The sequence below is a fragment of the Mastomys coucha genome, unplaced genomic scaffold (genome assembly GCF_008632895.1).
Source record: "Mastomys coucha isolate ucsf_1 unplaced genomic scaffold, UCSF_Mcou_1 pScaffold22, whole genome shotgun sequence".
In the NCBI taxonomy this organism is placed as follows: Eukaryota; Metazoa; Chordata; class Mammalia; order Rodentia; family Muridae; genus Mastomys; species Mastomys coucha.
In genome coordinates this window covers 164,139,669-164,150,193 of record NW_022196905.1, presented here as the reverse complement: position 1 = coordinate 164,150,193, position 10,525 = coordinate 164,139,669, and the positions used below count along the sequence as shown (strand labels likewise).

Genomic DNA, 10,525 nt, shown 5'->3' with positions numbered 1-10,525 from the left:
AGGAAAGGATAACCTTTCAGGTTGTGAACCATTCTGAGTAGCGTGATGAAGTCTTTCAGTGACTTTTGCCATCTCATCCTGGCAGGCCCCGTCTTTCCCTGGACACAGATCACGCCCCGCCCCTCATCTCCATGCGCTCTGCTCGCTGGCCACTGAGGGCCAGCCCTTCTCCACTCTTATCAGCGGCCGTAGTATCCGGTCTCTTGGTGCTCAGGTAACCGCTATTTTATTTAGTAGCCCTAACTCACAAGTAAATGCAGTGGGGTCGGATAGGCCAAAGGAAAAAAGTCTCTCAGTCAAGAAGACTGAAAGAAGTGCTTCCTCTCAATGAGAAATTCAAAATTCCCAGTAAGAACAAAAATCCCACATGAAGGTCTCAGCAAGGACAATACTTGTAACTGAAACTGTAAAGTACTGAAAAACGCACGCAGTTCTATCGCAACCCTGCAGTGCCTTGGCAGTGAGTGACAAAGGGAGGAGAAGGGAAGAAAATCTGCCTTCTGGTTGCTTCTGTTCTCACATGCTGTGCTGAGCCTGGATGGAGACTTAGCAGGGGGTCTCGGGACAGGGGGCACCTGTTATAGTCTGCTGTCAAGTCACCACCAATCATCTTACTGTATCGGGCTGTAGGATACAACTTAAAGGAAATATGAGTTTCGTATGGACAGATGCTTCCTGTGTCTGTCTTCAGACTCCCACTGGGATCTTGAAATGGGTTCCCTCCAGATCAGGGCTGTCTGCTGTATCCCTTCCCTTGGTCTGGATTGGAGGGGCAGGGGGGCTGGGAGCAGGCAACATCATCAACTTCTATTTTCTTCTGTGCCAGTAGGTGCTGACTAGGTGCCATCCAAACTGGTTATGATTGTTAGTGGCTTTAAAAAGGAACTTCGTGAGAAACCCAAGGAGACTTAAACACTAAGGATTATGTGCTTTTGTATATGGAGTTGAAAGTCTTTAACACTTTGCCATGCACAGGCCTGGGCTCTGGGCTCCTCTGGTCTTTGACAACCAAGACCAACCATGCAGTTATCTGGGATCATAGTGGCACTTTGGGTCTGTTATTCTCTTTTATTAATCAACCAGGAATCATGGGCCAGCATTTACTTTCCCTTTGACTCATCCCCTTCTCCTGGTGGATTCCAGACTTTGCACCCTACATTTCCTAACCAACACTGGGCAGGGATGAGCTCCTCCGACCCTTTAATATGATTCATATGACTGTCCAGCTGTACACTTCCCTGCAAGAATGAGCAATTGTCTTCACCTGGGTATGGTTTCCAGGACTCCCCTCAGGAATGTTGGGGCCTTTTGACTTTGTATTCCCATCCCAGGAGGCTTTTCAGCTTTAGTTTCAGTCTCAGTAATCCTAGTGTCTGAAGAAAGTCTTTTCGGGTGGAGGAGGGGTGAAGCCAGCTTCGACCATCAGGCCTGGGAAAGCCTTGCTTACTGCAATCTCAAGCGGTATTTTCCAGAAATGAGCTGGGATGCATTTCTGTCTAAAATCTTAGATCAGAGCGTGAAGGCGTGAAAGCTGTGACTTCTTGACTTCTGACTCAAATGGATGGAACTGGTCTGGGTAGTTCAGAGATTTTGGGAAATCACCTGTCCATCACCACCCTCTTCAAGTCCTTGGGCTTCAGCGAATGCCTTTTGTGAGTTTAAACTACTTTTCTCCCAAGAGCTTCTAACAGGACAGTACCGATAAAGTATCTAGAGAGATAAGACTTTTCTTTCTCTTAAAAAAAAAATTAATTAGCCACACCCAAAAGCAAGCATTACATCATGAGATAGATTCTTGGAACGAAGACATGGTGAAGAAAGCTGGAACAGAGGTTGTGTCCCGTGATTGGGAAGATAGTGTACAAGGGGCCAGAGAGAGAGATGAGCCACAAAGAGTGCACACCACACGGGCCAAAGTTTTGATGCTCCAACCTGTGGCAGAAGTGGAAAAATGGCTTCTGAAAGTTCTCCTCTGACTTGTACCCCTGCACACCTGTGGACACCCATATCATACACACTAAAGAGTGATGCTGGAGAGGCAGGACTGAAGCAGCATGCTGTGTGCACTGGCCTGGGACAGGACCGAAGCAGCATGCTTGTGTGCACTGGCCTGAGACAGGACCCAAGCAGCATGCTTGTGTGCACTGGCCTGGGACAGGACGGAAGCAGCATGCTTGTGTACACTGGCCTGGGAGCTAATGGTTCCTGGGGAGTAGAAAACCAAAACAGAATGAGGGGGAAAAGCAACCAAGATCGTAGTGTGTAGCCTGACTGAACCATCCTTGCTTGAGCCGTTGCTATGTCAGTAAGGACTGGCTCAGGGTTTTCTTCCTCTGCGTTGCTGTAGTTACTGTCCACAGAGTAGCACAGCTGTCTACTAAGTCTGTGGTCATAGTGTGGTTGATTTTCCAGATGTTTCTTCAGTTTATCACCTCCTGGAGCAAAACAGTCATTTGGTCCCCGGAGTCCCTAGCAACTCATCTGACCTAGAATGCTCATCAGACTGGGGAATGCAGTGCAGTGGTGGGGCTACTTGTCTAGCACATTCAAGGCCCCCAGTTCAACCCTCAGTCCTGTGGCGTCAGGTTGCAGCTTTGTGCCAGCAAGATGGCTCAGTGAGTAAAGATGCCTGCCGCCAAGTCAGGATGACCTGAGTGGAAGCCCCGGGCTCCATATGGTGGAAGTGAAGTACAGACTCGGTCAGATACCCTCTGACTTCCACATGTGTCCTGGGGCACTCATATAACTGCTCCTCTACCCCAATAAGTAAAATAAAAGACATTTTTTTAAAAAAGATTTATTTATTTTATGTATATGAGCACACACTGTAGCTGTACAGATGGTTGTGAGCCTTCATCTGGTTGTTGGGAATGGACTTTAGGACCTCTGCTCGCTCTGGCCCAAAGTACACAGTAGCTGGCTTCTGACGCACCAGAAGAGGTCATCAGATCTCATTATGGGTGGTTGTGAGCCACCATGTGGTTGCTGGGATTTGAACTCAGGACCTTTGGAAGAACAGTCCCGCTGAGCCATCTCACCAGCCCAATATAAGACTTTTTAAAGTTCACTTAAGACAAACTGTCGCTCATTCCCTTCGTTGTTTAGAGAGTGAAATTCAGGGTCTCAGGACTGGCTGCCCTGCATCCACCCACCAACCCAGTCTTACCCGTTGGGTGAAGACCTTCCTGAGTCCTGCCTTTCCTGCTAACCCCTTCTTGATCTCATAACTTTGTTCTAGGGAGGTCTCCTTTGTACTGTGACCAGCTCCATTCTAATTTAATTCTGTAAATGCCTCCTGCCCATGCCAACTCTCCCTGCCCCATTTCTTAAAATTTGTCTTTTATGTACATTGTGTTTTGACTGCGTGTATATCTGTGTGAGGGAGTCAGATCCCCTAGAACTGAAGTTACAGACAGTTGTCAGCTGCCATGTGGTTGCTTGGAATTAGACCCAGGACCTCTGGAAGAGCAGCCAGTGCTCTTAACCACTGAGCCACCTCTCCAGCCCCCTCCCCATCCCATTTCTACTGGGTGGCAACCAGCTTATTTCCATGTGTTGACTGAATGAAAGGAAATCTTTCAGTTGACTCAAAAATAGAAAAGAAAAGAAAAAATGTGAACACAAATAAACCATGGATATGTACCAGTTGAAACTGTGAAAAATACCTCTGAATTTATTAAGTACAGTATAATACAAAGTTATAGTTATGAAGTAAAAACTAAAATAGATTAATATATAAATATACTAGTGTTACTTCACCAATTATTAAAATCATACAGTTCTCCCAACCATCTATAAAGTTTATAAAGAAAAAGACATTTACACCGTATACAAAGGAATATGTCCTAAGAGTTGACAAGTATGGAGGGATGGGGAATATTTGTTTTATGGGGATGTGATCCAGCCAGCCAACCCTTCCTTCTCTTGGGGGCCCTGCTGGGCCCCTGTGTAACTATACAAACATATTCTTGTCCCCAGTGCAAACTTTCACTCCTGAAAGATCAAGTTATATTTTACTATTGAGACATGATCTTGTGGTTCAGTGTACAAAATAGTGGACCAGGAGAGTGGACTTTAATCTACCTCTCTCTCTCTTTAAAATCCTAGAGTTATAGGAAGTTGGCATTTTCCTGTCATCTCATCTGACAGAATTTATTCTAAAGCCAGACCTTCATTCTTAAAACTTACAAGTTGTGAGGTGCGTGTCACAGATAAATGCTACATCTGCTCCTGAGGACTCCTCTCCCCTGTGCGGAGTGGCAGCCCATGAGGATGATCGTGTACAGAACACTTGGCCTTTTAGGCGTATCTTCTGTAGAAGAGGAAGAGGAAGGCGGGTCCTCCTCTGGATCTGAGGAGCTGGGCTTTCTTTGTCATTGCTTCATGTTGTCTTGAATCCAGTCTAGGTAATTAGTGACCTTCGTGTATATCCCAGGCACGTCTTTCTGTCCACAGCCGAGGCCCCAGCTGATGATGCCCATTAACGTCATCTGTTTATTGATCATGCACACCAGAGGGCCTCCCGAGTCACCCTGCAGAAGAGCATAGGTTTGTGCTTTATTCGCAGGGCAGAAGATTTGGAAGATTTGTATGGCTATTTGTACTCTGATGGCTGAGTCCTCAAAGTACTTGGTTCAGAGAGGGAGACTTGAGGCTCAGTTATCTTGATGGTGGAGATTAGGCTGTCTATTAATGAATTCTAATAAAACAGCATTTAAGAAACTGGCATGGTGACACATGCCTTTAAGCACAGCATTCAAAAGGCAGAAGGAGGTAGATTGCTTTGAGTTCAAGGCCAATCTGGTCTACATATAGAGTTCCATGCTACCGAGGACCACACAGTGGGTGAGACCCTGTCTCAAAAAACCAATAGGTAAACAAAAATCCACTAACACACCCCAAGCACAGACTTAAGATAACTGTTAGCACCCAAGAAACAAAAACAAAACTGCTCTAGCTTTATAGACTGATTTGAGTGGGTGCCATGGTAGTACACATCTTTAACCCCAATATTTAGGAGGGTAAGACAGGTAGATCTCTGAATTTAAGGCCAGTCTCTTCTACACAGAATTCTGGACCAGCCAAGAATGTATGTATGTATGTATGTATGTATGTATGTGTGTGTATATATGTTTGTGTGTATATATATATACATATACATACATATATATACAGACACATATATACATATATACACACACATATATATGTATACATATATATATATATATATATGGACTGTGCGACTTGTAAGTTGTATGGCCTCAGTGAACTCTGGTTCGTTTTCCCCAGTCAGGTGATTACTGTCTGGGTCTTAGTGTCAGTGGTTGCTCTTGCCTCCCAGCACTTTATTAAGGAGGAAATGTAAGTACGAAGTCCAGCGGGCTCAGCACTGAGAACCTAAAATGCTTTGCTTCCCAGGCTGACGCTGGACTTTTCCCCCCACATCCTATCTAAATCTGGAGTCCTGGAGGGGGATGCCTTTCCTCATCCCATGAAGCATTCTCGCATGCCCCAACACCTTCACAAATCAAGGATTAATTATGTTAAATTATATCGCTTTACCTATCACATCAATAGGGCTTACAGGAAATCCTGTGCTAGGTGGAGTTTCCTGTCCACAGACTGGGAGATTTTCCTGCAGTTCAAACGTCTTAGATTTGAGGTGTTTTGATCTTTATCATTTTCTTCTCTGAAGCTCTGATTTTGAATCCCAGCTTCACACCCTGCCCTGTGCATTCCCCGGCCCCCACTAAGGACACAGAGGAGGACCCAGAGTGCTGGGGTACTGGGTTTACCTGGCATGCATCGTGAAGGTCTTGGTTGCCTCCACTCCGGGTGTCTCCAGCACACAGCATGTTGTCCGTGACAGTTTTATTAAACAGATGCTGTGAGGTACAGCGGCTGGCCGGGTACAGTCTGACATGAGCCTCCTTCAGCCGGTCAGAGAAGAAAGGAGACGCTGAAAGAGAATGTTTAGATCTTAGGGTCTAAAGGTTGTTTTCAAGCATTTTTGAAAGAGAAAGCCAAACTTCCCAGTAACAGCTAGCAAAAATCGGGTTGCCCCCTGGAACATTACCCTATTTTACTGTTGGGACCTCCAACAGTTCTCTAGGGTGAGAGCGCGCTGCTCAGTAGTGCCACTGACAGTTCGCTAGATAGCTATCTGTCATGAGGAAATGTCCTGTATACCACAATGCTTGGTAGCTTCCATCTTCTAACCAAAGGTTGGGATCAGCCTTCAGCCACACGTGTGACATCGTGGCCACAATGACTCCAGACAACGCCAAGTGTGGCCTAGGTGGTGAGATCTCCCCAAGTGAGAACCATCTATTTAATCATGCATCATAGTACTTATCCCTAAAATTTAATCGGGGAGTCTCTTCTGTTTCTACTTTGGCAGTAAAGAAACTGAGGCTTTAAAAAAAAAATGCTGTACCTTGATCTACACCTGTGATCTCCGATGCCGAGATTGGATTACAAGTTTGAAACCTCTCTAGGAAGCATCATGAGACATGCTCCCCCATAAAATAATGCAAATACACATCTGGCATGGATCACCTCTCCTTCAAAGGCCAGTGTGTTGAAGGCTTGGACCTAGACCTTGGTGCTCTTTGGAGATGGCAGAACTTTAGGAAGTGGCTCTGGGAAAAGGAAGTTAAGCCTTTGGAAGAGATGTTGAGACCCAGACTCTCCCTTCGCTGGTGTGTTCCTACAAGGTGAACTGCTCCATTGCTGTGGCCTCCTCCTGTGGTGTGCTGGCCCCCCTCCAGTTGTGTGCTATCCTCCTATGATGTTCTGTCCTCCCTCCTATGATGTGCTATCCTCCTATGATGTGCCGTCCTCCCTCCTATGATGTTCTGTCCTCCCTCATGTGACGTGCCGTCCTCCCTCCTATGATGTGCTGTCCTCCCTCCTGTGGCGTGGCGTCCTCCCTCCTGTGGTATGATGTCCTCCCTCCTGTGGTGTGCCGTCCTCCCTCCTATGATGGTCTGTCCTCCTTCCTATGATGTGCCACATACTGGGCCAACTGACCATAATCTGAAACTTCCAAAGCCATGAGCAGGAGCAAAGCTTCCCTGCCTTTAGGTTAGTTTATCTCACATTTGTTGGCGTTATCAGGAAGCTGAATGAAACATCCAGGGCCCCACAGCTAAGCCAGATGCATGTCTGGGATTTGAACTGTGCAACTCCATTGTCTTAAGAACAAACACCCACTTCCCACCCCCCTCCTCACCCTCCCCACCCACTGGACTGTAAAGCTCCTTAGAACATTTTCCTGTCCCAATTTACTGTGCCCTGCACAGTGTCCCTGTAATGCAAGGAAGTAGATGGTAGCTTCTCATCACAGGACAGGCCAAGTCCTCGCCTGCATTTTTCTGTGTCGTGCCAGAATTGGGACCAGGACATTTTATGATCACATCCCCTCTATTGGCCTGACCGCCACATGACAGATGGGATGGACCAGGACTTCCAGCTACTCACATGCCTCGTGCTTGCCATAGCCAGAGAGCTCACACTCTGTCCAGTCAGGGAGCTGTAGGTTGGGGTCAGGAAGGCAGGCAGTGCCAACAGAGCTGCTCTCCTGGGCACACTGCTTGGAATCTGACCTCAGCTGCAGTAATGCTGGGAACAAGAGAGGAGAGGGGTGAGTCAGGCGTTAGGGGAGGGAACGGGTGAGAGAGAAGGGCGTATGAGAATAATAGCACTTTACCGATGTCATTGTCGTAAGTGTCATCATCAAATTCCTTATGGACTATGTATTTTTCAATCTCAAATGTCTGCTCCTCTTCCCCAGGGACCACTCTGTATGTTCGGCCCAAGACCACTTTAAGATGATGAGGGGGAAACCTGGTGGATAATAGCATTAGGATCTTTAATCATTTTTTAAAAATTGTTGTTTACGGCTGTGGGTTACTTCCACCGGCTGGCCCCAAGGCCTTCGAGACTAGGAAACCCGTACCTCTCTAGAAAGCAGTGGGCGGCAGACAGCACCCAGCAGGGGCTGATCAGCACCCCTCCACACAGGAATCTCTCTCCGGGAGACCTCTTGTTCTTGGCGAAGATGGCAGCCTGCCAAGGGTGTGAGGTGATGTCTGTGAAGAGCCCTCCTTTAATTCGAAACTGAGGCTGTTTGTACTGCCTCAGGCCACAGGTGGCTAGAGAGGAAAGAGGGGAGATGGGAGGGTTCAGACCTGCAGTGTGGAATCAAGGGCAGAAAAAAATCCACAGGTGGCTAGAGAGGAAAGAGCGGAGGTGCGAAGGTTCAGACCTGCAGTGTGGAATCAAGGGCAGAGAAAATCCCCCAGAGTTGTTTTTTTTTTTTTCTGCCAGAACCCTGAATTTTTTTACAGATTACAACCGGTCAGTGAGCTGATACAGAATGTTGTAACTGTCTCAATGACAGTGACAGCTGCAGCTTTCCTTGTTGAGTACAGTGACATGACAAATAGTATACACGTGTGCCTTTCTCCTTCCCAATACCGTTGCAGGAAAGCAGGGAACCTTTCATTGAACGTTACGGTGACATTGGGATTAGATTCCCAAAGGAGAGGCCTTTCTTTTGCACATTCCTTCCCAATCTTGCCTATAGCAGTTTCTTGGCTTAAGATATAATGTAACCTTTCAGATTTCCTCTAGAGAAGCCATTCCTTTTCCATCTCCTCCGCCTGATCCATCCTTCAAGGCCGGATCAAGCCCCACTGCCTCACATGGCTCTCACTGGCACCATAGCCTTGGAGAGCCCTGGTGGACTTCCTGAGATGAATGCATCATAAATGACTTTAGCTAAAAGGTTAGTTTGTGTCTTAACTTTCTAAGCAGGCTCTTTGTTCCTGGAGGATTTATTTATGTGTGTTCGTGGGAACTAAGTGGGAACCTATTCATGGGCAATTTCCAAACTAAACATTCATTTTGGGGACATGTGCCAACTTGAATTTTCTGTCCCCAAAGCCTCTATTGTCATCTCAGGTCCCCCTGTGTTAAATGGGCTCCATGGGGACGTGGAAGTGCACAGAACTTGGCGGACCTCGTGACTTCTGAGGGCATTTTTGGATAAATGGACACTGAAGTCTCTCTGTCACCAGGTTACTGGGGAAATGTAACAACTGTCATCTAAGGCGCCACAATGTGAGACCTCTTTCTCTTTGTGGTTACCAGGACTGCCATCCCCTCAGCAGAGGTTGCCAGAGAGAGATGTTGGAGCCTGTTGCATTTCAAGAGGGAAGGATGTGTTGGTCTCCCTATGTTTCCCTCCCTTTTCCCCCCACAGATGTCACAAGTGTGGCTGCCTACTGTAGCTGTGGTCAAGAAAGCCTCCCTACCCCCAAAAGGCCTGGCCTGGAGGTCCAGAAGGTCAGTGGTGGCCACAGGAGGCGGCAGAGAAAATAGTGAGGAATCGAGCCTGGGGAAGGGGGAGTGGCATAGCGGCCCTTACAGCATGGGGACATGTCACAGTATTCCCATGTCAGCTTCCGGTCCTTCATTACATGGCACCAAGGTCTGGCATCCCCATCTGGATTCCTGTAGAAGAGTTTGAGGTTTTTAGTCACAGCACACAATCCCGATAGCTGGGTAGACCCATGGCAGAGCCAAGAAGCCAGGCACAGGGATCCCAAACTCAGTTTGGCTATAGCAGGCCCACCATGGGGGGAGAGAACTCCTTATACCTCCATCAGCATTGGGAAGAACTGAAAGCTACTCTGTGGAGACATTTTCACGACATGGAAGTGTCATGTGAGGAACGAACAGGAGTCTTGTTTGCAAAATTTATGTATGTTGGGCTGGGGCGATGGCTCATAAAGGGCCTGTTTCATTAGCATGCGAGCGCGAGTCTGAATTTCCAGAAGTCACAGAAAAAGCCAGGAGAACTGGGTATGGTGGAGCACATTGTTTAATCCCAGCACTCAAGAGAGAAAGGCAGGAAGGTTTCTGCCTACATAGTAAGTTCCAAGCGAGCCTTGTCTACATAGTGAGTTCCAGGCAAGCCAGAGCTATATAGTGAGATCTTGTCTGGAAAAAAAAAAATATCAGACATAGCAACGTGCTTCTGTAAGCCCGGTGGGGAAAGGGGCCAGGGTCTCCGGGGTGGAAAGCAGGTCTCTGAAGTGCACTGGCCAGCTCGCTCTAATAGATCAGCTTCAGGTTCAGAAAGAGACTCAAAAAACAAAGGTAGAGATGATAAGAAAAACAGACGCGTGATAGGAGCTGAAGGAGCCTTATCTGGCATCAATGGGAGGAAAGGGCCTTGGCTCTGTGAAGGTTTGATGCCCCAGTGTAGAGGAATGCCAGGGTGCTGAGGTGGGAGTAGATGGGTGAGGCGGGGAGCACCCTCATAGAAGCAGGGCAAGTGGGGATGGGATAGGAGGTTTGCAGAGAGGAAACCAGGAAAGGAGATAACATTTGAAATGTAAATAAATAAAATATCCAATAAAAAAAGACCCCTGATATCAACTTCAGGCCTATACACACACACACACACACACACACACACACACACACACACACAGAGAGAGAGAGAGACAAA

At 47.2% G+C, this 10,525-nt stretch overlaps 1 protein-coding gene across 1 annotated transcript in view; it reads right to left on the bottom strand.

Annotated features, from left to right (window-relative positions):
• Positions 1 to 3,646: 3,646 nt before the first annotated feature.
• Positions 3,647 to 10,525, bottom strand: part of Plat (plasminogen activator, tissue type) — a 25,770-nt gene continuing 18,891 nt past the window's right edge. The window contains exons 9-14 of the mRNA XM_031339266.1: positions 9,437 to 9,522; positions 7,964 to 8,159; positions 7,715 to 7,851; positions 7,486 to 7,626; positions 5,799 to 5,962; positions 3,647 to 4,532 (exon numbers count right to left, since the gene is read on the bottom strand). Coding sequence (XP_031195126.1) covers positions 4,374 to 4,532; positions 5,799 to 5,962; positions 7,486 to 7,626; positions 7,715 to 7,851; positions 7,964 to 8,159; positions 9,437 to 9,522 — 883 coding nt within the window. The 3' untranslated portion in view covers positions 3,647 to 4,373. The remainder of the gene's footprint in view (positions 4,533 to 5,798; positions 5,963 to 7,485; positions 7,627 to 7,714; positions 7,852 to 7,963; positions 8,160 to 9,436; positions 9,523 to 10,525) is intronic.